General features: G+C 41.9%; 1 protein-coding gene and 1 long non-coding RNA gene across 2 annotated transcripts in view; one reads left to right on the plus strand and one right to left on the minus strand.

Moving 5' to 3' along the window:
- Positions 1 to 11638, plus strand: part of LOC137629745 (uncharacterized) — a 109957-nt gene extending 98319 nt beyond the window's left edge. Inside the window, exon 3 of the long non-coding RNA XR_011041600.1 lies at positions 11500 to 11638. This is a non-coding gene — a long non-coding RNA (uncharacterized lncRNA). The remainder of the gene's footprint in view (positions 1 to 11499) is intronic.
- cyc (basic helix-loop-helix ARNT-like protein cyc) overlaps positions 324 to 23084 on the minus strand; it is a 40801-nt gene continuing 18040 nt past the window's right edge. Inside the window, exons 9-15 of the mRNA XM_068361341.1 lie at positions 21463 to 21605; positions 21053 to 21191; positions 20811 to 20929; positions 20446 to 20534; positions 11471 to 11706; positions 10527 to 10668; positions 324 to 608 (exon numbers count right to left, since the gene is read on the minus strand). Coding sequence (XP_068217442.1) covers positions 439 to 608; positions 10527 to 10668; positions 11471 to 11706; positions 20446 to 20534; positions 20811 to 20929; positions 21053 to 21191; positions 21463 to 21605 — 1038 coding nt within the window. The 3' untranslated portion in view covers positions 324 to 438. The remainder of the gene's footprint in view (positions 609 to 10526; positions 10669 to 11470; positions 11707 to 20445; positions 20535 to 20810; positions 20930 to 21052; positions 21192 to 21462; positions 21606 to 23084) is intronic.

Raw genomic sequence — 23084 nt, forward strand, 5'->3', positions numbered from 1 at the left:
TATTTTGATAGAAGAAAGGTTTGTAGTGTGGAGGAATAAATCCTCTCAAGTATTAAGCAAATGAAGCTTCCAAGTCAAATTAAAATAATACAGCAAGTAACTTGCCATCAAATTTTTCAAGAGCAGTTTTAGGAAACATAATCATCAACATTTTCTAAGATTAAGGATCACATTTCAGTACAAAGGCTAATCAACAATACTCTTCATCAATGGTGTACTATGAACTGGAATTATTAAGTTCTACCCCCTAGTATATAAGCTTTGAGCCTCATGGAAAAAAAAATGAAAACCTATAGGAATGAATTGGGAAATAACAATTGCCCTCTACATGGTATTATATTTAAGCATTCTGGATGGAATTTTCTAAGTGACTTTACTAAAGTTTGTTTATGTATCAGAATAAAAATAAAAAAATCATTAACGGTATGGCACTTAACATTAAGGCAGGGGCCAAGGAAGGTGAGAGAAATCAACTGGACCACCAAGACCTGCATCTGCTTCTAATAAACTCATGATTACTGCCATAGCTGCTTCGTCCGAGTCGCTCGTTCCATCCGTTTCCATGTCTCTGCCGCCAACGACATCCATAAGATCTCCTTCATTTGACACTGAAAACATTAAACATTTATATTAGATTGCATATAGGCTAATGACGTACCTACAAACACAGAAAGAAGTCTGGTTGTACTTCAGAATATAACGAATTGGGAAAAAAAATCACAAATTTCATCATAAAATGTGGAGAAGGAATGTAATGATTTGAATAATGCATATAAATAAAGAGAACACATGTAAATTTTCCCCTCTCATATGAGGACAAATCTTTTGAGCATAGCCTATGAGAAGTAAAATTGTGACTTGTCTTTCCCAACTAGAATGCAATGTTTCCAGGATGCAAAAACATCAATCATAACTTGTTTCATCCATCATGAGGCTACAGTATCCTAGGTCACATCCATAATAATTTATGATAAATGCTCCCAATATTTGGCCTAAGCTGGTAGAGCACTACAATTTTTTTCATTCAAAAGAGTGCCAGGATATGAAGCACAAATTTCCATTATTCTTCATGACATTGTATATGAAAAATTTGTTTTTGTATAACAACATTACCTGTTCATCAAAATTCATTTTAATCATAAGTTGCCTGAATTGATATTGGAGCTGGGAAGATGAAAGTGATGCCAACTTTAAATTAAATCATTGTCTACACCCACTTGGAGAAACAACAGTTTAACTTGAGGATATTGACAGAGGGGCATTTGTATTTGCTAAAAAAAAATTAGGGGAAGGAGAAGTACAATATTAGATCAGTCTCACCCCTCCATCGTAAATTTTATTCAGTTAAACCATGGGAACCAAAGAAAAGAGGATTATGTTTTTGGATTGGATTGAATTTAGACATGTAATCCAGCACTGGGGCCTGCCGCAGCCATTCTGAGATGAGTGCAATTAAAGAGGGGGATTCCCCGCAGTTACATTATGAAGTAACAGTTGAAAGAGGTTGGACAGCAAGATGGAAGAAATGAAATCGGAATGAAAGTAATTAGAAAGGTATAATGTAATTGCAGGTAGGGAACAAAGAACTCTGCAAGGAACCTTTAATAATGCGTACAGTGTGTGATGCACTAATGGCACTAACTGCCTACACTCCTTCAGGGACATACATATTTGGGAGTTTGATCTCCCAGAAGAGTTGATAATTCCAACTGTATTAAAGGCCATGCAGCTGGACATTACATGGACTTCTTGAGTCTTCCTAAGATGGACAAACAAACACCTTTGTGATCACTTACATAAGCCAAAAACAGATAGTGTATTTAAAGACTGGGGTTATCTTCTATTTTGTATCTAACAAAGGCATTAAGGAAGAGACCAGAGGAACATTTTTCTTATAGAGATATACTCTCAAGAACCTAATGGGACAGTACAATCGCCTTTTTCCGCAACCGCCAAAAATGTTATTTTCATTAGTAAAATAAATTTTTGAATATACTTACCCGATAATCATGTAGCTGTCAACTCTGTTGCCCGACAGAATTCTACGGAAGGGATACGCCAGCGATCGCTATACAAGAGGGGGGTGTACTCACAAGCGCCACCTGTGGCCAGGTACTGCAGTACTTCTTGTTGACACCACTTCAATTTTTCCTCGGTCCACTGGTTCTATGGGGAGGAAGGGTGGGTCAATTAAATCATGATTATCGGGTAAGTATATTCAAAAATTTATTTTACTAATGAAAATAACATTTTTCAATATTAAACTTACCCGATAATCATGTAGCTGATTCACACCCAGGGAGGTGGGTGAAAACCAGTGTACATGTATATCAAGAAGCTAAGTATCCCGTATTTCATATTATCAGTTATTCAAAATAACAATGAAATTACAAGTACCTGGTAAGGAAGTCGACTTGAGCCATTACTCTGCCTTAAATAAGTTCGTCTTCCTTACTGAGCGCAGCGTTCCTCTTAGGAGGCTGAACAACTCTAAGGTGCTGAAGTATCAAGGGCTGCAACCCATACTAAAGGACCTCATCACAACCTTTAACCTCGGCGCTTCTCAAGAAAGAATTGACCACCCGCCAAATCAACAAGGATGTGGAAGGCTTCTTAGCCGACCGTACAACCCATAAAAAGTATTCAAGAGAAAGGTTAAAAGGTTATGGGATTATGGGAATGTAGTGGCTGAGCCCTCGCCTACTACTGCATTCGTTGCTACGAATGGTCCCAGGGTGTAGCAGTACTCGTAAAGAGACTGGACATCTTTGAGATAGAATGATGCGAACACTGACTTGCTTCTCCAATAGGTTGCATCCATAACACTCTGCAGAGAATGGCTCTGTTTGAAGGCCACTGAAGTAGCCACAGCTCCCACTTCATGTGTCCTTACCTTCAGCAAAGCAAGGTCTTCTTCCTTCAGATGAGAATGTGCTTCCCTAATCAGAAGCCTGAATAGTAAGAAACTGAGTTCTTAGAACTTGGAAAAGAAGGTTTCTTGATAGCACACCATAAGGCTTCTGATTGTCCTCGTAAAGGTTAAGACCTTTTTAGATAGTACCTAAGAGCTCTAACTGGGCAAAGTACTCTCTCCAGTTCATTCCCCACCAAGTTGGACAGGCTTGGGATCTCGAACGACTTAGGCCAAGGACGTGAAGGAAGCTCGTTTAGTAAAAACCGAGCTGCAAGGAACATGTAGCCGTTTCAGATGTGAAAACAATGATCCTGCTGAAGGCGTGGATCTCACTTACTCTTTTAGCTGTTGTCAAGCACACGAGGAAAAGAGTTTTTAATGTGAGGTCCTAAAAAGAGGCTGATTGGAGAGGTTCAAATCTTGATGACATAAGGAACCTTAGGACCACGTCTAGATTCCAGCCTGGAGTGGACAACCGACGTTCCTTTGAGGTCTCAAAAGACCTAGGGAGGTCCTGTAGATCTTTGTTGGTGGAAAGATCCAAGCCTCTGTGGCGGAAAACCGCTGCCAACATACTTCTGTAACCCTTGATCGTAGGAGCTGAAAGGGATCTTACTTTCCTTAGATATAACAGGAAGTCAGCAATCTGGGTTACAGTGGTACTGGTTGAGGAAACTGCATTGGTCTTGTACCAGCTACGGAAGACTTCCCCTTGAGACTGATAGATTCTGAGAGTGGATGTTCTCCTTGCTTTGGCAATCGCTCTGGCTGCCTCCTTCGAAAAGCCCCTAGCTCTTGAGAGTCTTTCGAAAGTCTGAAGGCAGTCAGACGAAGAGCGTGGAGGTTTGGGTGTACCTTCTTTACGTGAGGTAGACGTAGAAGGTTCACTCCTAGAGGAAGAGTCCTGGGAATGTCGACCAGCCATTGCAGTACCTCTAAGAACCATTCTCTCGCGGGCCAGAGCGGAGCCAACCAACGTCAGCCGTGTCCCTTTGCGAGAGGAGAACTTCTGAAGTACCCTGTTGACAATCTTGAACGGCGGGAATGCATACAGGTCGAGATGGAACCAATCCAGCAGAAAAGCATCCACGTGAACTGCTGCTGGGTCTGGAATCGGAGAACAATACAACAGGAGTCTCTAGGTTATCGAGGTAGCGAACAGATCTATGGTTGGCTGACCCCACAGGGCCCAAAGTCTGCTGCAAACATTCTTGTGAAGGGTCCACTCTGTGGGGATGACCTGACCCTTCCGGCTGAGGTGATCTGCCATGACATTCATACCGCCCTGAATGAACCTCGTTACCAGCGTGAGCTTTCGATCTTTAGACCAGATGAGGAGGTCCCTTGCGATCTAGAACAACTTCACGAAAGAGTCCCTCCCTGCTTGAAGATGTAAGCCAGGGCTGTGGTGTTGTCAGAGTCCACCTCCACCACTTTGTTAAGCTGGAGGGACTTGAAGTTTATCAAGGCCAGAAGAACCGCCAACAACTCCTTGCAATTGATGTGAAGTGTCCTTTGCTCCTGATTCCATGTTCCCGAGCATTCCTGTCCGTCCAAAGTCGCACCCCAGCCCGTGTCTGATGTGTCCGAGAGGAGACGGCGGTCGGGTTTCTGAACAGCCAAAGGTAGACTTCCTTGAGAAGAAAGCTGTTCTTACACCACGCGAGAGAAGACCTCCTCTCTTCGGAAACAGGAACTGAGACCGTCTCTAGCGTCATGTCCTTTATCCAGTGATCAGCTAGATGATACTGAAGGGGGGGAGGTGGAGTCTCCCTAACACGATGAACAGGGCCAGCGATGAAAGTGTCCCTGTTAGACTCATCCACTACCTGACTGAGCATCGGTTCCTTCTCAGCATGCTCTGGATGCATTCTAGGGCTTGGAAGATCCTTGGGGCCGACGGAAAAGCCCGACTCTGAAGATCCATACCCAGGGAGACAATGGTCTGGGATGGGATGAGCTGAGACTCCTCAAAATTGACCAGGAGGCCCAGTTCCTTGGTCAGATCCATAGTCCATCTGAGAATCTCCAGACAGCGACGACTTGTGGGAGCTCTTAAAAGCCAGTCGTCTGACGGAGCCGGACACAAGATCATGGTACTGCTGCACAGTCTGTGAACTGTCAACCATGGGGAAGCGAGGAAGTACAGTGACAACCCGAAGCTGTCTAGACTGTCTGGGTCGTACAGACAACTCCTTATCGGGTTGCTGAGGTTGCCACACTGCGTCACAACAAGTCACTTCTGCTGGTTGTTGAACGTCTTCCCAGTGACACACTGACTCCGTAAACAAAAAATCCTTTAACAAGGACTAAGCTTGGACTGCATGTCTTGCAACACAGCTCAAGGTCTATGGGAGCAGGTGTGGTAACAGACGGGGTTAGTGACTGAAGTGGAACCATTACCTTCCCTGGAAGCATGTTATGCTTAAATAAAAGTCCATAGGAGGCTACGCAGCTAAAGGCTCCTCTCCAAATGACAGAGTCCTCAAGGGAATATCAGAAGGAGGGAGAAAAGCACTTTCTCATCTACAGGGACCATATCCGAGAAAAGCTAAGTTCTCTCAGTGAGGGTTTCAATGGTGCAAAAGCAGCAGACTAGAAGGCAACGTTATGAAACTGCTTGACAGTCTAGTGAGTTGGCAACAACCAAAGATGTGTGACTGAGAAGCATGCGGTAAGGTATGCAGAGCATGTTGTATGCAGAGCATGCTGTATGCAGAGCATGCTGTATGTAGAGCATGTTGTATGCAGAGCATGCTGAATGCAGAGCATGCTGTATGCAGAGCATGTTGTATGCAGAGCATGCTGAATGCAGAGCATGCTGTATGCAGAGCATGTTGTATGCAGAGCGTGCTGTATGCAGAGCATGCTGTATGTAGAGCATGTTGTATGCAGAGCATGCTGAATGCAGAGCATGCTGTATGCAGAGCATGTTGTATGCAGAGCATGCTGTATGCAGAGCATGCTGTATGCAGAGCATGCTGTATGTAGAGCATGCTGTAAGGTAAGCAGAGCGTGTTGCATGGCGTGTAACATTTCTCAGAAATTCCATGACCAGTGCTAGAGTGAGTAATATCGCATTACCGTCCATTGAAAGTGCACGTGCCGAGGGAATTGATTTAGACTGTTTTGTTGATGAATTTGATAGCCGGCATGATAATCGTAGAAATAAGCTACACTAAATGTACTATAATCTACTTCACCCCAGGAAAGGGAAACTCGCCCTGTTGGCAACACTGCATTACTTCATGCATGCTTGCATGGGGTTTTAATATCAACATAATATTTACCTTACATTCATAACTCATGATTCATTTTTGTTTTGAAGATATTTTTGCCATATTTTGCGATATTGTTAAAAATATATTGCAAGGAATACATATATATTTTTATATAAGTAATACAAATAACCTCCATTATCATAATGTTTGTGTAGGCATACATGTATATGATTACAAATGCAAGTTATGAAAGTAAGGAGGTGTTATATTGTCATTTGTTATTTCCAAGTTGAATGGGTTGAGGTTCAAGTTGAGGAGAAAGTGGCAGATGCATGCGTTGAGGTGGCTGACTCATAGCATGAGGTTGCTGCCTCAAGAGTTGCGCTTGCTGTAAGGGTTGCGGATGCGCAGTAGCAGGTTCCTGAGGAACGAGTTAAGGTTCCTGAGGTGTGAGCTGCGAGAGTTGAGGTAGCGGCTGCGCAGAACGCAGTTCTTGTCTCGCGAGTTGAGGTTCCTGAGGTGCTAGCCTAAGCTGCAGCGAGTGCTGAGGTGGCTGCCTCATTGATGGAAGAGGTTGTCGTACCTCAAGAGATTGTTGCCTCGCTGGTGGAACCGCAAGCGGAAGCGGAGGAAGTAAGGCATAAGATTCCTGCTCCCATTGCTGAGGTTGCCTTAAGGAAGGCGGAGGTTGCTGCACACCGCTGGTAACTGGCAACTCAGTACGCGGTAAGGTATCCTGAGGAACCTCAACATCGTACGCCTGGCAGACTGGACTGCGGTGAGGCGGAGCGATCGCAGGAGGAGGTGTAACCTTCTCAGCCTGACACTCACGCATTAAGACCGCAAGCTGTGACTGCATGGACTGCAGCAAAGTCATCTTGGGGTCGGCAGACGCTAAGGTCTGCTGAGGCAAAGCCTTAACAGAAGATGAGGTCTGTTGCGGCATCACCGTACCTCTCTTAGGAGGTGTGCAGTCACCTGATGACTGCGGAGAGTCAGAGCTAACCCAATGACTGCATCCGGGTTGTTGAACTCTAGAGGTCTGGACTTTACGTTTAAGAGGTCTTGAGACCTGAGTCCAGCGTTATCTCCCCGAAATTTCTTCTGCAGACGAGTAAAATAAGGGCTCAATTGTCTGCGGGTGGGAGTGACGGTCTCTGTAAGACACGCCCGCAACCACCGAGGATACTTCTGTGCGCCGATCAAGGCCTGCCGAACCCTTTTGCCCTTCGACATTGCTTCTCCCCTGGGCTTGGGAGCTTGCAAGAGGTCCCGGACTGGGAGGACGACTGGCACGCAAGAAGTACCCTCACGCACAACACTGACACACTTTGCGCAAATCACTTATCACTTTTGAATTTCTGTTTGCACTTATTTCACTGAACTCGAAACTTTAAGTGGTTTGTACCTGAAACACGCAATTCTATCCTTCTTTAAAAGTTAGTAATTGCGAAAACAGAATTACAATGTAACAGAAAAATCTAATGAAAGATAAATAATTCAGTGGCTGGAAAGAGACTAAACACTAGATCAAATAAACTACGTTTAAAATCTCTCACCGCATAAAGCTTGAGAACAAGAATAAACTCTAGAAACGTTTACCTTCTTCCCCTAAAGAGACTAGGGAGAAGAGCAAAAACGATAACAACGTTACTCGCTTGAACGAAACGTTTATCCAGCTCTCTCTCCCTCCGTCTCTATCTCTCTCTCTCTCTCTAGACTTAGAACCTGAGAGAAGAGCCCAATCATATATACTCGTTAAAACATATTATTGTTAAAGGAAAAAAACTGAAAGATTTCCCAAATAAAAAGTTACTTTATTAGAATTAAAACCATTAAGCTAAGAAAGAATGAACAAAACGTTATAAACGGTTTACTCTTACTGCAACGTGACACCGTGAAAATTCTCTCTCTATCGTAACGATAGAGCGCAAGTTGAACGTTCTGAACGTCAACAACTGCAGAGACAAAACAAAACGTTAGTTCAACTTTGAAACAGTACGAGACTATCCAAGAAATTCTTTCAAAAACAATAAAATAGCATAATATGTTAACAGATAAAACCGAAATGACGGGCTCAATGTTAATTAACTTCGGTACAAGAAAAGACCGCCTACTATTAGGAAAGGTCGAATATAAACAAATATAAAAATTAATTTTAATAATTTTATAATAAAAGGAAGTTAATCGAAGAGGCCTATAAAAGGCGGAGAGATATAAAATAAATCTATAACTTTTGTTAAGCAAAATTAAGAAAGAGAGTCTATACTCTCTTAGACACCAACACTTCCGTCTAAGGGAAGGGTCGGCCATTTAAAGGTGAAAGAGAGTTCATACTCTCTTCGTCACCATAATTAATCAAATTAATTCCAAAAGCTAGCTAAGCTAATAATAGAACTTCCTGAATAGCGAAAGCTGAAATCTTAGAGCAATACTTCACCAAAAACCGTGAACAAGACTCCAAAATTATAAGCGTATCCATGAACGTCTTGCCGGAAGCACGACAGAGGAAAAATTGAAGTGGTGTCAACAAGAAGTACTGCAGTACCTGGCCACAGGTGGCGCTTGTGAGTACACCCCCCTCTTGTATAGCGATCGCTGGCGTATCCCTTCCGTAGAATTCTATCGGGCAACAGAGTTGACAGCTACATGATTATCGGGTAAGTTTAATATTGAAAACTGAGATTGTAAGGAAAGAACCATTAGTGATGAATGAACTCATCTTTGGTAGCCAAGAATACTGGCAACATTGAGGTGTCTTGGAAAGAATGGTTGTGGTTGTGCTACCTCTCTGAGCTTGTCTGGTGAAAAGACTAGCTGTTGTCATCTTTAACAGCACACCCAAATATTTCAACCTCTGCTTGGATGTGAGATTCATCTTCTCCCAACTTACCACGATTCCAAGATCATGACAAAAGATGACAAGGGGATCTTGATCTTGTAGCAACTGCCTATTTGTGGAGGTTGTTGAAATACGTATATCAAAAGACATATTCTGTACCAGTGGGACCCGAGCCGCCACTAGAATAAACGCTTGATTTAACACCTAAGGGACAGAACACAGTACAAAACGCAGGGTCTTGAAATGGTGTTCCCCCATTGAGGAAGAAGCAGAAGTATTTCCAGAAGGACTGATGAATGGATACTTAGAAGTACACATTCTCCAGATTCACTGAAAGTATGAAACCACCTTCTCCGGTGGAATTCAGGACAGTCTGTGCTGTTTTCACCTTGGACCTGATTGGTGTACAAACTGGTTCATGGGAGAATCGTCAATGACTACTGCTTATTCTACCGACAGTTGACTTCTCCACTAGGAAGAGTACTGTAAAAGCCCAGGGCAAAGTCTTATGAAATATCCCTTTCATTTCTGCAACAATGCTATGGCTTTCAGTAATACTAGAGATAGTTGAAAACTCAATGGATCTGCAAGATGGGGGAAAGGTAGTTAGTACCCCTGCTGAAGGACACTCACTAGCTTGTGTTTCTGCCAGATTGCCAAGTGGCATGCCAGACATCCCCCTGTTCACAACAGGTGAGGGGGAGCTCCAATATAAGTAATATAAATATCCCCTCTACCTCTCCTCAGCCTCCCTTCCTGAACTGGTCAGGTTTTTGGCATAGAAAGACCTGTGCAATCATAGGATCCTTCCAAGTTGAAGAAATTGCAGGTGATTTCAATCGGGGTCTAGAGAAGCCAGTGACTACTTTCTTTTACACTAATACCCATGAGCATGGCCCCAACTGAGGGTTTATCCACAGCCACCCTCAAAGACCCAGGCCACTTGAACAAGACTATGCAGTGTATCAGGGATTCCTGCAAAGCAGTTGCCTTCACCTCTGCCTGCCTGTGACGCCTTGGCAAGAGTGACATAGACTACACACTGAAGCGTCTTGAAGCACAAGTGAGACTTCGTTTCATCATTTCACACAAAGCCAACATAAAAAATTCAAACTAAAAAGGATGAAAAAAAAAATAAAACATTAAATAGCCTTGAAGAGGATACAACAGTATGTCTCTACTCATTGCAGTCACAGACAAAAATGAAGTCTATGACAGGCGAGTGGGTAAGGATACTTCTTTTCATTTACCACCTACCTTAAACAAACTTATTGACAATTTCATTGGCTGTTACAGTTCTGCTGACGACATTCCTTATTTTAAAGGACGAATGGTTTGTATACATGTATGAAAAAAAACCCTAAAATTCCATCCATCTCAAAATCTCATCAACTTTCCCATAGTCCAGGGCTTACCATCCAAAATATTCCATTCAAATGCATTAACAGTTTTCCCAAATATCTTTTGGACAGGTAGACAGGTAGGCAAAGAAATTAATAAGTTATTATAATACGTAAATTTCACTAGTAAAGAGACAAAAATAATTTACCAGGTTGTCCATGATTATTGTTGTGGTTATATAATGCTCGGTCGTTACTTTGTGACAATGAATTGTGACCGCTTGATACACGATGATTGTTTCCACCTTGTGATGGGCGACTAGTATCACTATCCTCACTCCTCACGTTATTCTGAAAAAAACAAAAATATAACAATTTGTTCATGGTAAACTCACATCTACCTCTATGAGGGGATAAAAAAACAAACAGCTGTAGTTTTAACCAAGAATATTACTTAGTGATGAAATAAAAATGGAAAATGAATCAAGAAAGTGATACTGTATAAAGATTATTAAATGAAGCAGTTTTTTGAAAGAAAAAAAAAAAACACAAGTCAAGGACTCTGCGAAGTGAGGTGACTAGCAGCAACTAGCTAGAGATCTGAGAAAACTTATACATACTGTATATGTGTAAAATTCACAGGAAAAAGGAAAGTGAAAGACCAGGGACCAAGCACTTTCATGTATTACGTACACTTCTTTTGGGGTACAAAGTAGTGCTTGGTCCCTGGTCTTTCACTTTCTTGTTTCCTGTGGATTTTACACTTGAAATATTTGTCAGATGCATTTTTAGGACTGAAAAAGTACTGTTGTATATGGTCTTCTAAAGATTTCTACTCGCCATGTTTTCTTTTTATAAATGCTGACGTGTCTACGATTTCATGAGACACATCTAATGGGTTTCTGAAAAAATTTGATCAAATTAAAGATATCAATAGAGAACAGTAATTAAGTTGTTTGTAGTTTTTCTTAAACGAGTTAATAGTACCTAAGATTAATGATTTTTTAAGATAATAGTACTTTAGATTAATGATTTTTTGTGATAAACTTTGACAAAGATTATAAAGATACATTTTTATTTATTTTTAGTTCTTTTCAGCTCATAAATGATTCAAAATGAGACATCCTAGTCAGTCATTAATCTCAAAACTTACCCTTAGTAATGCAGCAAACGATCTTTCAGAAGCACCTGATCCCAAAATCCCCTCAAATGGAGAAACCGGACTGTTGGAAGAGGAGTCGTTACGACGTTGGTTCTCGAGCACTTCATCAGCTATCTGTCTCCCTATCTTACCAGCGTGGATTCCGCCACCCAAGAGACGGTTACTGCTGTTTGACGATCCAGCATTTCCTGGAGACGCTGTTTCTTGAAGATGGTTTGTATTTGTATCTGAAATAAAAATAAACAGTTGTAATATGAAGAAAATGTTTCTTTTTTCCATGACAGCTTCTATTAAGTTTAACATTAATAAACATCTCCGGAATTAACTGCTCTGAGAAAAACGGGAAAAAATGACAATTTAACTTTATTAGAATAAGAAGTTTTGGAAAGAAGTGAAGAGAGTAAGGAAGGCTGGCTCAAGAATGGAAGAGACAGTGAAAGATGGAAATGGAAGGTTGTTAAAAGGAGAGGAGGCAAGGAAAAGATGGGCGGAATATTTTGAAAGTTTACTGAATGTTGAGGATAATAGGGAGGCAGATATAATTGCTGTTGCAGGTGTTGAGGTGCCAGTGATGGGAGATGAGAATGAGAGAGAGATTACAATAGATGAAGTGAGGAGAGCACTAGATGAAACGAGAGTAGGAAAAGCGTCTGGTATGGATGGTGTGAGAGCTGAGATGTTGAAGGAGGTGGGTGTGACTGTACTTGAATGGTTGGTGAGATTGTTTAATATATTTTAATTATAAAATAAATTTTTGAATATACTTACCCAGTGAATATATAATAGCTGCAACTCTGCGGCTCGACAGAAAACACACTCAAAAAACTCGCGAGCGATCGCTATGAAGGTTGCGGGTGTGCCCACCAGCGCCAACTGTCGGCCAGATACCACTCTTGTATGTAAACAAAACCTTCAATTCTTCTCGTCCCGCTGCGTCTCTATTGGGGAGGAAGGGAGGGTCATTTAATTTATATATTCACCGGGTAAGTATATTCAAAAATTTATTTTATAATTAAAATATCATTTTTAAATATTTAACTTAGCCGGTGAATATATAATAGCTGATTCACACCCAAGGAGGTAGGTAGAGACCAGAGTTAATTATGTTTACAGCGTATAAGCTAAGAGTTTTTTCATTTTGACAGTTATCAATATAACAAAACCAAAATATATAGGTACCTGGTGAGGAAGTTGACTTAGACGATTACTCTGCCTTGTAAGTCTGTCTTCCTCACGGAGCCCAGCGATCCTCTTAGGATGCTGAAAGACTCCCAGGAGCTGAAGTATCAAGGGTTGCAACCCATACAACAGGACCTCATCAAACCCCTAATCTGGGCGCTCTCAAGAAATGACTTTGACCACCCGCCAAATCAACCAGGATGCGAAAGGCTTCTTAGCCTTCCGAACAACCCATAAAACAATATTAAAAACATTTCAAGAGACAGATTAAAAGGATATTGGAATTAGGGAAGTGTAGTGGTAGAACCCTCACCCACTACTGCACTCGCTGCAACGAATGGACCCAGTGTGTAGCAGTCCTCGTAAAGAGTCTGGACATCTTTTAAGTAAAATGACGCGAACACTGACTTGCTTCTCCAAAAAGTCGCGTCCATAATACTTTGCAGAGATTTATTTTGCTTGAAGGCCACGGAGGTTGCTATATCTCTAACTTCGTGCGTCTTAACCTTAAGCAAACATCGGTCTTTCTCATTCAAGTGAGAATGAGCTTCTCGTATTAAAAAAATCTGATAAAATATGACAAAGCATTCTTTGACATAGGCAAAGAAGGTTTCTTAAATGAGCACCATAATGCCTCAGATTTCCCTCGTAAAGACTTAGTACGAGCTAAATCGAACTTAAGAGCTCTAACAGGACATAATACTCTTTCCAGTTCGTTGCCTACGATCTCTGATAAGCAAGGAATATCAAAAGATTTAGGCCAAGGACGAGAAGGCAGTTCATTTTTGGCCAGGAAACCAAGTTGAAGTGAACAAGTGGCTTTTTTCTGTAGAAAAGCCGATGTTCTTACTGAAGGCATGAAGTTCATTGACCCTTTTAGCCGAAGCCAAGCACACTAGGAAAAGTGTCTTGAGGGTGAGATCCTTCAGGGAGGCTGAATGTAATGGCTCAAACCTGTCTGACATGAGGAACCTTAGGACCACGTCTAAGTTCCATCCAGGAGTTGCCAAACGACGTTCCTTAGAGGTCTCGAAAGACTTAAGGAGATCTTGGAGATCTTTATTGTTGGAAAGATCTAAGCCTCTATGTCGAAAGACCGAAGCCAACATGCTCCTGTAGCCCTTAATCGTGGGAGCTGAAAGGGAGTGAACCTTTCTCAGATGTAAAAGAAAATCTGCGATTTGGGCTACAGAGGTACTGGACGAGGATACAGATGCTGACTTGCACCAGTCTCGAAAGACTTCCCACTTCGACTGGTATACTCTAATGGTAGAAGCTCTCCTAGCTTTTGCAATCGCACTGGCTGCCTCCTTCGAAAAGCCTCTAGCTCTTGAGAGTCTTTCGATAGTCTGAAGGAAGTCAGACGAAGAGCGGGGAGGCTTTGATGGACATTCTTTACGTGGGGCTGACGTAACAGATCTACCGTTAGAGGAAGACTTCTTGGAAAGTCTACCAGCCATTGAAGTACCTCGGTGCACCACTCTCTCGCGGGCCAGAGGGTAGCAACCAACGTCAACCTTGTCCCTTCGTGAGAGGCGAATTTCTGCAGTACCTTGTTGACTATCTTGAATGGTGGGAATGCATATAAGTCCAGAAAAGACCAATCCAGTAGAAACGTGTCTATGTAGATTGCTTCTGTATCTAGGACTGGAGAGCAATAGATTGGTAACCTTTTGGTCAACGAGGAGGCAAAGAGGTCTATGGTGGGTTGACCCCAAGTAGCCCAAAGACTCTTGCCCACGTCATTGTGGAGGGTCCATTCCGTGGGTATCACCTGACCCCTCCGACTGAGACAGTCTGCCAAGACGTTCAAGTCCCCCTGGATGAATCTCGTCAACAGGGAGATGCCTCGAATTCTTGACCATAAGAGAAGGTCCCTTGCGATCTCGAGCAGCGTGAAGGAGTGTGTGCCTCCTTGCTTGGAGATGTACGCCAAAGTTGTGGTGTTGTCTGAGTTGCCTCTACCACTAAGTTTCGAAGAAGCCTTCTAATATCATCAAGGCCAAGTGGACTGCTAATAGCTCCTTGCCGTTGATGTGCATGCTCTTCTGACTTGAGGTCCACAGACCCGAGCATTCCCGACCGTCCAGGGTAGCACCCCAACCCAAATCCGACGCGTCTGAGGACAACACGTGGTTTGGGTTCTTGACTGCTAGGGATAGTCCCTCTCTCAGACTGATATTGCTGTCCCACCATTTCATGCATTCCTTTACTGGTTCGGAGACTGGGAATGATACCGTCTCTAATGTCTTGTCCTAGTTCCAGTGAAAGGCTAGATGGAACCGGAGAGACAGAAGGTGAAGTCTCCCTAGTGAGACAAACTGCTCCAGGGATGAGAGAGTCCCTACGAGACTGTTCCAACTCCTGATTGAATAAACGTTTCGTTTCAGCATTAGTTGGACTTCGAGCCGGGCTTGACTGCGAATCTCCATCCCCAAATATAGAATAATCTGGGATGGGATCAGTTGGGACTTTTAGGTTGACCAAAAGTCCCAACTCCCTGGCCAGACTCAACGTCCAATGTAGATCCTGCAGACAGTGAAGACTGGACGATGCTCTGAGAAGCCAGTCGTCCAAGTACAGGGAGGCTCGGATCCCCGATAGATGGAGGGATTTTGCCACATTCCTCATGAGCCTCGTAAACACGAGAGGCGCAGGACTGAGGCCAAAGCACAGGGCTCGAAACTGGTACCCCACATTCCTGTAAACAAACCTCAGAAACGGTTGGGAATCCGGGTGTATAGGAATGTGGAAGTATGCCTCCTGAAGGTCGAGAGAGACCATCCAGTCGCTTCCATAAATGCTGTCAAGACAGCCTGGTAGACTTCATCGTGAAGTTTGTCTTGACAATGAACACATTGAGCGCACTTGCCTCTTACGTACTCCTGCAGTGAACATGGCTGCCAAATCATGGAGCCATCCCTGAGGGACTTGTTCCTGCAGAGAACGTGGCTGTCAGATCATTGGAGCCATCCCTGAAAGCCTTGTTTATGCATGACATAATTGTACAGCAAAACTTCAAAGGCTCGAAAATAGCTGTGAAGTCGACCTGTAAAATCTTGGAGCGTCTCATGGCCAGGCGCCAGGGAGAGTCTATGAGGTTTGAGAAGTCTATCTGGGCAGAGGCAGGAACTCCCAAGCCGAGAACTTCTCTCGTGTCAAATCAGACTCTCGCTCTATAAGCCAGTTTAAAAGAAGGGAAAGCAAAGGCTATCTCCCCCAAACTCCTCCTGGTGATAAACCAGTCACCTAGCAAACGTAAAGCTCTCTTAGAAGAGCGAGAGAGCACTAGCTTATAAAACAACGGCTTCGAAGTAGCTAGGCCTAGTGTAAGCTCTGACGTTTAGGCGAACGAGGAGCAGCAGTTACAAAAAGATCCGGACAAAGATCCTTAAAAATCAGCATGATTTATTTAAAGTCCATAGAGGGCTAAGCAGCTTTAGGCTCCTCTCCGTCTGACAGAGTCCTCAAGGGAATATCAGTAGGAGGGGGAACAGCAACTTCCTCATCTGAAGGAACCTTGTCCGATAATAGCCGAGTCTCAAGCAAGGGAGAGACCTACCGTGGTGGCAATGCTTTACAAGCAGAGTCCACACGCACTGGTGCATTAGTAGCGGACCAGGACGCAACGTCATGTAACTGCTTGACAGTCTGTGAACTGTCAACAACAACAGGTGCGTGAGACCAGGACGCAACGTCATGTAACTGCTTGACAGTCTGTGAACTGTCAACAACAACAGGTGCGTGAGGACGCACAGCGTCCACTCGAGACTGCTTTGACCGCCTAGACTGAGCAGTCAAAACAACTCTAGAATGCGGAGGTTGACGCTCAGCGTCAAAACAAGTCAACTCCGATTGTTAGCGAACGTCCTGAACGTCAACAGGAGCATCAGCAAGTGGCCTAACGTCCAAATGTGGCTGAAAATCCACACGAGACCGCATCGAGTGTGGTTCTAAACAACCTGACTGACGTGACTTGGCTACGCCAACGTCAACAGGACGCACAAAGGAACGTTAGGGTGGCTGAAGGCCAGGATCTCGATGAGATAAACGGCTAGGCTCAACGGACTTATCGGCAGAATAGTCTTCCATAAGGGAGGCAAGCTTATTCTGCATGTCTTGCCGTACAACCCATTTAGGATCAACGGGAATGGTTGCGGTAAGAGACGAGGGTAACGTCTGTGACCGCAAAACCTTGCCTACAAAAAGACTCTCGGAGTCTGTGTTACGCTTTTGTTAGGCGGCGAGCAGTCTTCCGATGACTGCATAGGGTCAGAGCTGTCCTAATGGTTAAAACCAGGACGCTGGACCTGTCCTGAAAGGACTGACTTTCGCTTAAAGGGCCTCGAAACCTTGTTCCACGGTTTCTTATGCGAAAAGCCTTCGGATGACGAGGAGAAAATCGTCTCTCTCGCCTTATGGTAGGGGTGATCTTGGTAAGATACACCCGATACCATAGAGGGAACGTCTGTTCGCTGATCAAGGCCTCTCGAACCCATAAGTCGTACGACATTACTTCTCCCCTGGGCTTGGGAGCTTGCAAGAGGTCCCGGACTAGGCGAACGACAGGCACGAACAGACGAACCCTCGGTCGCAACACTGATAACACTTTGCGCAATATCACTTTATCACTACGATTTTCTGTTTTGCACTTATTTCACTGAAATCGGATTTTTTAACAATTCACATTAGGTATGAATAAAACTGATTTCTACCTGAAGCACGCAATTCTACCCTCATCAAAAGGTTGTAATTGCGAAATCAGTCGTATAATGTAAGTACATTAATACCCGCAAAAAACAGTAAACATATTTTAAGATAAAAAAAAAAAAAATCAGTGGCTGGGGAGATTTTAACACTAGTTCATTCAAAACTACGTTTTCAATCTCTCACCGTACATTGCCTTGGGACGAGAATAAAAAACTAAAAACGTTTTATCCTTTCTCCCCGTACAGAGACTAGGGACGAGAGTAACTCGAGAACAACGTTACCCGCTTGGGACGAGATAAAGATCGGAACGTTTTCTCTCCTCTCTCTCCCTCCGTCTCTATCTCTCTCTCTCTCTCTCTCTTGATTTCGCACCTAAGAGAAGAGCCCACTTACGTTTCGTCAAAAAAACAGGTTATTTGACCAAAGGAAAAAACTGAAAGGTTTTTCAATTAAAAAGTTCCTTTAAAATAGAATTTAAAACATTTAAGCTTTGAAAGAAGAATGAACAAAACGTCAGAATCGATTTACTCTTTCTGCAAAGTGAAACCGTGATACTCTCTCTCTCTATCGTAACGATAGAGCGCAAACTGCGTAGCATAAATAAACTAAACGTTAGTTCATCTTTGAAACAGTACGAAGACTATTCAAAGAAAATCTTTCATAAAATATCTATGAAAAAATATTCATTTAATAAGTTTTAAATCATTAGCTCTTTAAAAGCTATTTACGATTGAAAGGGCTCAACGTTGTTTAACTTCGGTTTTCAAGTTAGGACCGCCTACTCTCAGGAAAGGTCGCATATAAACAAATCATTAAAATTTATTTTGATGTTTATTATAAATGGAAAGCTAATCGAAGAGGCCTAATAAAGGCGGTTGAGATATAAAACATATAGAGGAAAATCTATAATTAATTTATAACGTGATAAGATAATTGCTAAAAGCCTAAACACACTTCCGTACTGAGGGAAGGGTCGGCCATTTAAAAGTCAAGGAAAGTCCAAAAAAAACAATCCAAAGTCATCAAAAATTAAATCTATCCAAAAACGAGTTCAAGATTTAAGTTGAAGATAAAACACCTGTACTGCGAAAGCTCAAACCAAAATGAAGTACTTCACCAAATATGTTAAGAAAACTCCAGGTTCTACAGCGAGTATGAATACGTCTTGTCGTCAACGTCGACAGAGAAGAATTGGAGGTTTTGTTTACATACAAGAGTGGTATCTGGCCGACAGTTGGCGCTGGTGGGCACACCCGCAACCTTCATAGCGATCGCTCGCGAGTTTTTTGAGTGTGTTTTCTGTCGAGCCGCAGAGTTGCAGCTACTGTATTATATATTCACCGGCTAAGTTAAATATTTAAAAATGTGTTTTGTGTTGTCAATGGTACCAGTAGATTGGGTTTGTGCATGTATTGTACCACTATATAAGGGTAAGGGAGATGTGCATGAGTGTTGTAATTCAAGAGGTATTAGTTTGTTAAGCGTAGTTGGAAAAGTGTATGGTAGAGTATTGATTAATAGGATCAAGGATAAAACATAGAATGCAATCTTGGAAATACAGGGTGGTTTTAGAAGAGGTAGGGGTTGTATGAATCAGATTTTTACAGTTAGGCAGATATGCGTTTATGGATCTGGAGAAAGCGTATGATAGAGTTGATAGGGAAGAAATGTGGAATGTGATGAGGTTATATGGAGTTGGTGGAAGGTTGTTGCAAGCAGTGAAAAGTTTCTACAAAGGTAGTAAAGCATGTGTTAGGATAGGAAATGAAGTGAGTGATTGGTTTCCGGTGAGAGTGGGGCTGAGACAGGGATGTGTAATGTCGCCGTGGTTGTTTAACTTGTATGTTGATGGAGTGGTGAGAGAGGTGAATGCTCGAGTGCTTGGACGAGGATTAAAACTGGTAGACGAGAATGACCATGAATGGGAGGTAAATCAGTTGTTGTTTGCAGATGATACTGTACTGGTTGCAGACACAGAAGAGAAGCTTGGACGATTAGTGACAGAATTTGGAAGTGTGTGTGAGAGAAGGAAGTTGAGAGTTAATGTGGGTAAGAGTAAGGTTATGAGATGTACGAGAAGGGAAGGTGGTGCAAGGTTGAATGTCATGTTGAATGGAGAGTTACTTGAGGAGGTGGATCAGTTTAAGTACTTGGGGTCTGTTGTTGCAGCAAATGGTGGAATGGAAGCAGATGTACGTCAGAGAGTGAATGAAGGTTGCAAAGTGTTGGGGGCAGTTAAGGGAGTAGTAAAAAATAGAGGGTTGGGCATGAATGTAAAGAGAGTTTTATATGAGAAAGTGATTGTACCAACTGTGATGTATGGATCAGAGTTGTGGGGAATGAAAGTGATGGAGACAGAAATTGAATGTGTTTGAGGTGAAGTGTCTAAGGAGTATGGCTGGTGTATCTCGAGTAGATAGGGTTAGGAACAAAGTGGTGAGAGTGAGAACGGGTGTAAGAAATGAGTTAGCAGCTAGAGTGGCTATGAATGTGTTGAGGTGGTTTGGCCATGTTGAGAGAATGGAAAATGGATGTCTGCTAAAGAAGGTGATGAATGCAAGAGTTGATGGGAGAAGTACTAGAGGAAGGCCAAGGTTTGGGTGGATGGATGGAGTGAAGGAAGCTCTGGGTGATAGGAGGATAGATGTGAGTGAGGCAAGAGAGCGTGCTAGAAATAGGAATGAATGGCAAGCGATTGTGACACAGTTCCGGTAGGCCCTGCTGCTGCCTCCGATGCCTTAGATGACCACGGAGGTAGCAGCAGTAGGGGATTCAGCATTATGAAGCTTCATCTGTGGTGGATAATGTGGGAGGGTGGGCTGTGACACCCTAGCAGTACCAGCTGAACTCGGTTGAGTCCCTTGTTAGGCTGGGAGGAACGTAGAGAGTAGAGGTCCCCTTTTTGTTTTTGTTTCTTTGTTGATGTCGGCTACCCCCCAAAATTGGGGGAAGTGCCATGGTATATGTATGTATGTATGTAGTAACATCTGTAATAAATGCCAATGAATTTCTTGTTCTTAAGACATACTTATGGTACAAAAATAATTTAAAATACTGAATGTATGCATATCATTTACCTGGTGAGCTGAGGAATTCATTGAAATTATTATAAGACTGGGAAACAGCTTCATTTGCCATGGTGCTCTCCACCAAACCTGCTTCTGACCTGTGAATGAATAAATGTTTCTAAGAATAATAAAACATATAAATAACAAAATCAATTCCTTCTAATACTTGCAGTTATATATGGCTGTTCCTTCTCTGGAAAAAACAGATTTGATACCTTAATCTAAAGAAAATTTTAAGCACTCCATAAAGTGATAGATATGTTAAAAATACAACTTACACTTCACACGTATAGAAAAAAAAATTCACGAAAAAAATCATATGATGAAAATGCAATATCAGCATCATGATTCTAGAAAAAATCTTTTATACTTACGTCATAACACTGTTCCTAGATATTATGTATTCTATTTCCTTGGTCCAAGGATTTTTAAAGGTTCTCCAATTACTTTGTAATCGAACGTAGGATCCTTCTTTTGTGCGGAACCGATAAATCTACAAAAGAGATATTAAAGGTACCAGCTACAGTTAGTATTTTGTAATTCAAAAAGATAAATTTATAATAAATTAAAATAAGTAGTGACAACTTTTAACAGAATAAGTATAGGGAAAACCTACCTGAGTGCTACAACTTTCAGAGTTTTGCAAAGCTGACCTATGAGTTTCAGCTAACAAAGGTATATCGTCTTGGTGAAAATATTCATACATACTAGTCCCAAGCAATTCTTGTGGTAACCAGCCAAGTAGTAATGATGCCCTGAAATATAGACAATACAATTGGTAGCGACCAAGTATCTCAAGTATCAGATAAGCAAAGACAGGTTTGGTAGCTAGTTTTAGCCAACTAAAATTAGCCACCAATTTTTAATCCAGGAATATGATAGAAAGCACTATTAAAATTAATAAATATACTGGAACACAAGTAAATTATCAAAAGAAAATTAGTTTTCTTAACAATGGCACATAGAGGAATGAAGTACTGTACAGTGAATTGTTGGTTAGTTCTAGTCCAATGAAACTCGTCTCACCTTTGATCTATAAATACAAATTTTCCATCATTTGTGTGTTTAGAAATAAAATCCACAGGTTGTGCAGGAGCACCACGACCAAGCTGGATCCCCTCGTGCATACCAGATGCTAAAATTGGCTGATGCACTCTACCAACAGCAACCTGAAACATCAACAATTTAATAGATCACTAAAAGGAAACTACACTACTGTGTTAAGTTTCAAAAATACACATACTGTACATATATAGATTGATTGATTTAAAGTTTTCAGGTCATTGACGTCGATATCATTTATTTTATATAAAAAATAAAAGAGTATTCAATTAAAACCATAAAAGTTCAATGTGATTATAAGAGTTGAATAGTTTTCAGAAGACCTGCTTTTTAAATAAATCTAAAAATGCCACTCACATAGTAGGACACATCATGTCCAAGAATCTTGGCAAGGATGAACCTGCCATCCTCATCTCGAGCCTCTAACAGATATCTATTTCTCAAGTTATTATAATTGGGGCATTCGGTCAACAAATGCCTCACTGTTAAAGGTACTAAACAGTCGTCGCAATACGGTTGGTGTCAGCCCTTCAGCAGAAACTCATGTGTCAACCGATTGTGACCAATACGGAGACGACAAAGAGACGTCTCCCATTTTCAGGGCATCATGATATATCTCCAAGGAGATATGACATTTCTTACTACTCTCATTTTATTGCCATCTAGACTATCCCAGTGCTGTTGCCATTTATTGCAAAACAATTTCTTGATGTTAGGTAGGAAATCATTACAGGGAATGGGATACCTTCTTGGCAGCAATACATATATTGAGGAAGGGAAAATATAATGTTAGTCAGATACAGCTACTGTGCAGCTAGCCAAACTTATCAAAGGAAAATTTTTTTCAAAAGAGGCTACAAGTCATAAAAAAATAAGCATAAACTTTATAAAAAGTAAAAGAGAATTTTGAACAGGTGTGAGGGAGACAGATTTGTAACATTGTTAAAAAAATATAACAATAAAAAGATGGGATCAGAGTAAGATGCAAAGGTATGATGCTGAATATGTGATAGAATAACCAAAGTAATGTTTCTGGAGAGAAAAAAAAGTTTCCAATGTAATGGGTAAGGAAAAGCAGTCTGTAGTATATACTGATTTAGGAAATATAGAGGTTCCTAGGAACTAAAGGATTAAGACTCAGATATCTGAAAAACTGATAGGACAAGAGCAGTATATATTAGGCAATAAAGAGGGTGTACTCAAAAGCTTGTTATGAAACAGTTTTGGGAGACATTTGAGAACGGGCAAAATCTCAGGTGGTATACATGTATTACCTTCAGTAGAATCAGTCCATGAATACTACTGCCATAAAAGTCGGGAAGAAAACCTAAATGACAATCATCATCCTACCAATGGTTTGCTACATTCTACAATTTGAATGATTTATCTTGTAGACTTATGTACATACATACATATACCAAAGGCACTTCCCCCAATTTTTGGGGGGTAGCCGACAACAACAAGAAACAAAACAAAAAAAGGGGACCTCTACTCTCTACGTTCCTCCTGCCTAACCAGGGACTCAGCCGAGTTCAGCTGGTACTGCTAGGGTGCCACAGCCCAACCTCCCACATTTCCACTTATGT

The sequence above is a fragment of the Palaemon carinicauda genome, chromosome 37, assembly GCF_036898095.1.
Source record: "Palaemon carinicauda isolate YSFRI2023 chromosome 37, ASM3689809v2, whole genome shotgun sequence".
Lineage (NCBI taxonomy): Eukaryota > Metazoa > Arthropoda > Malacostraca > Decapoda > Palaemonidae > Palaemon > Palaemon carinicauda.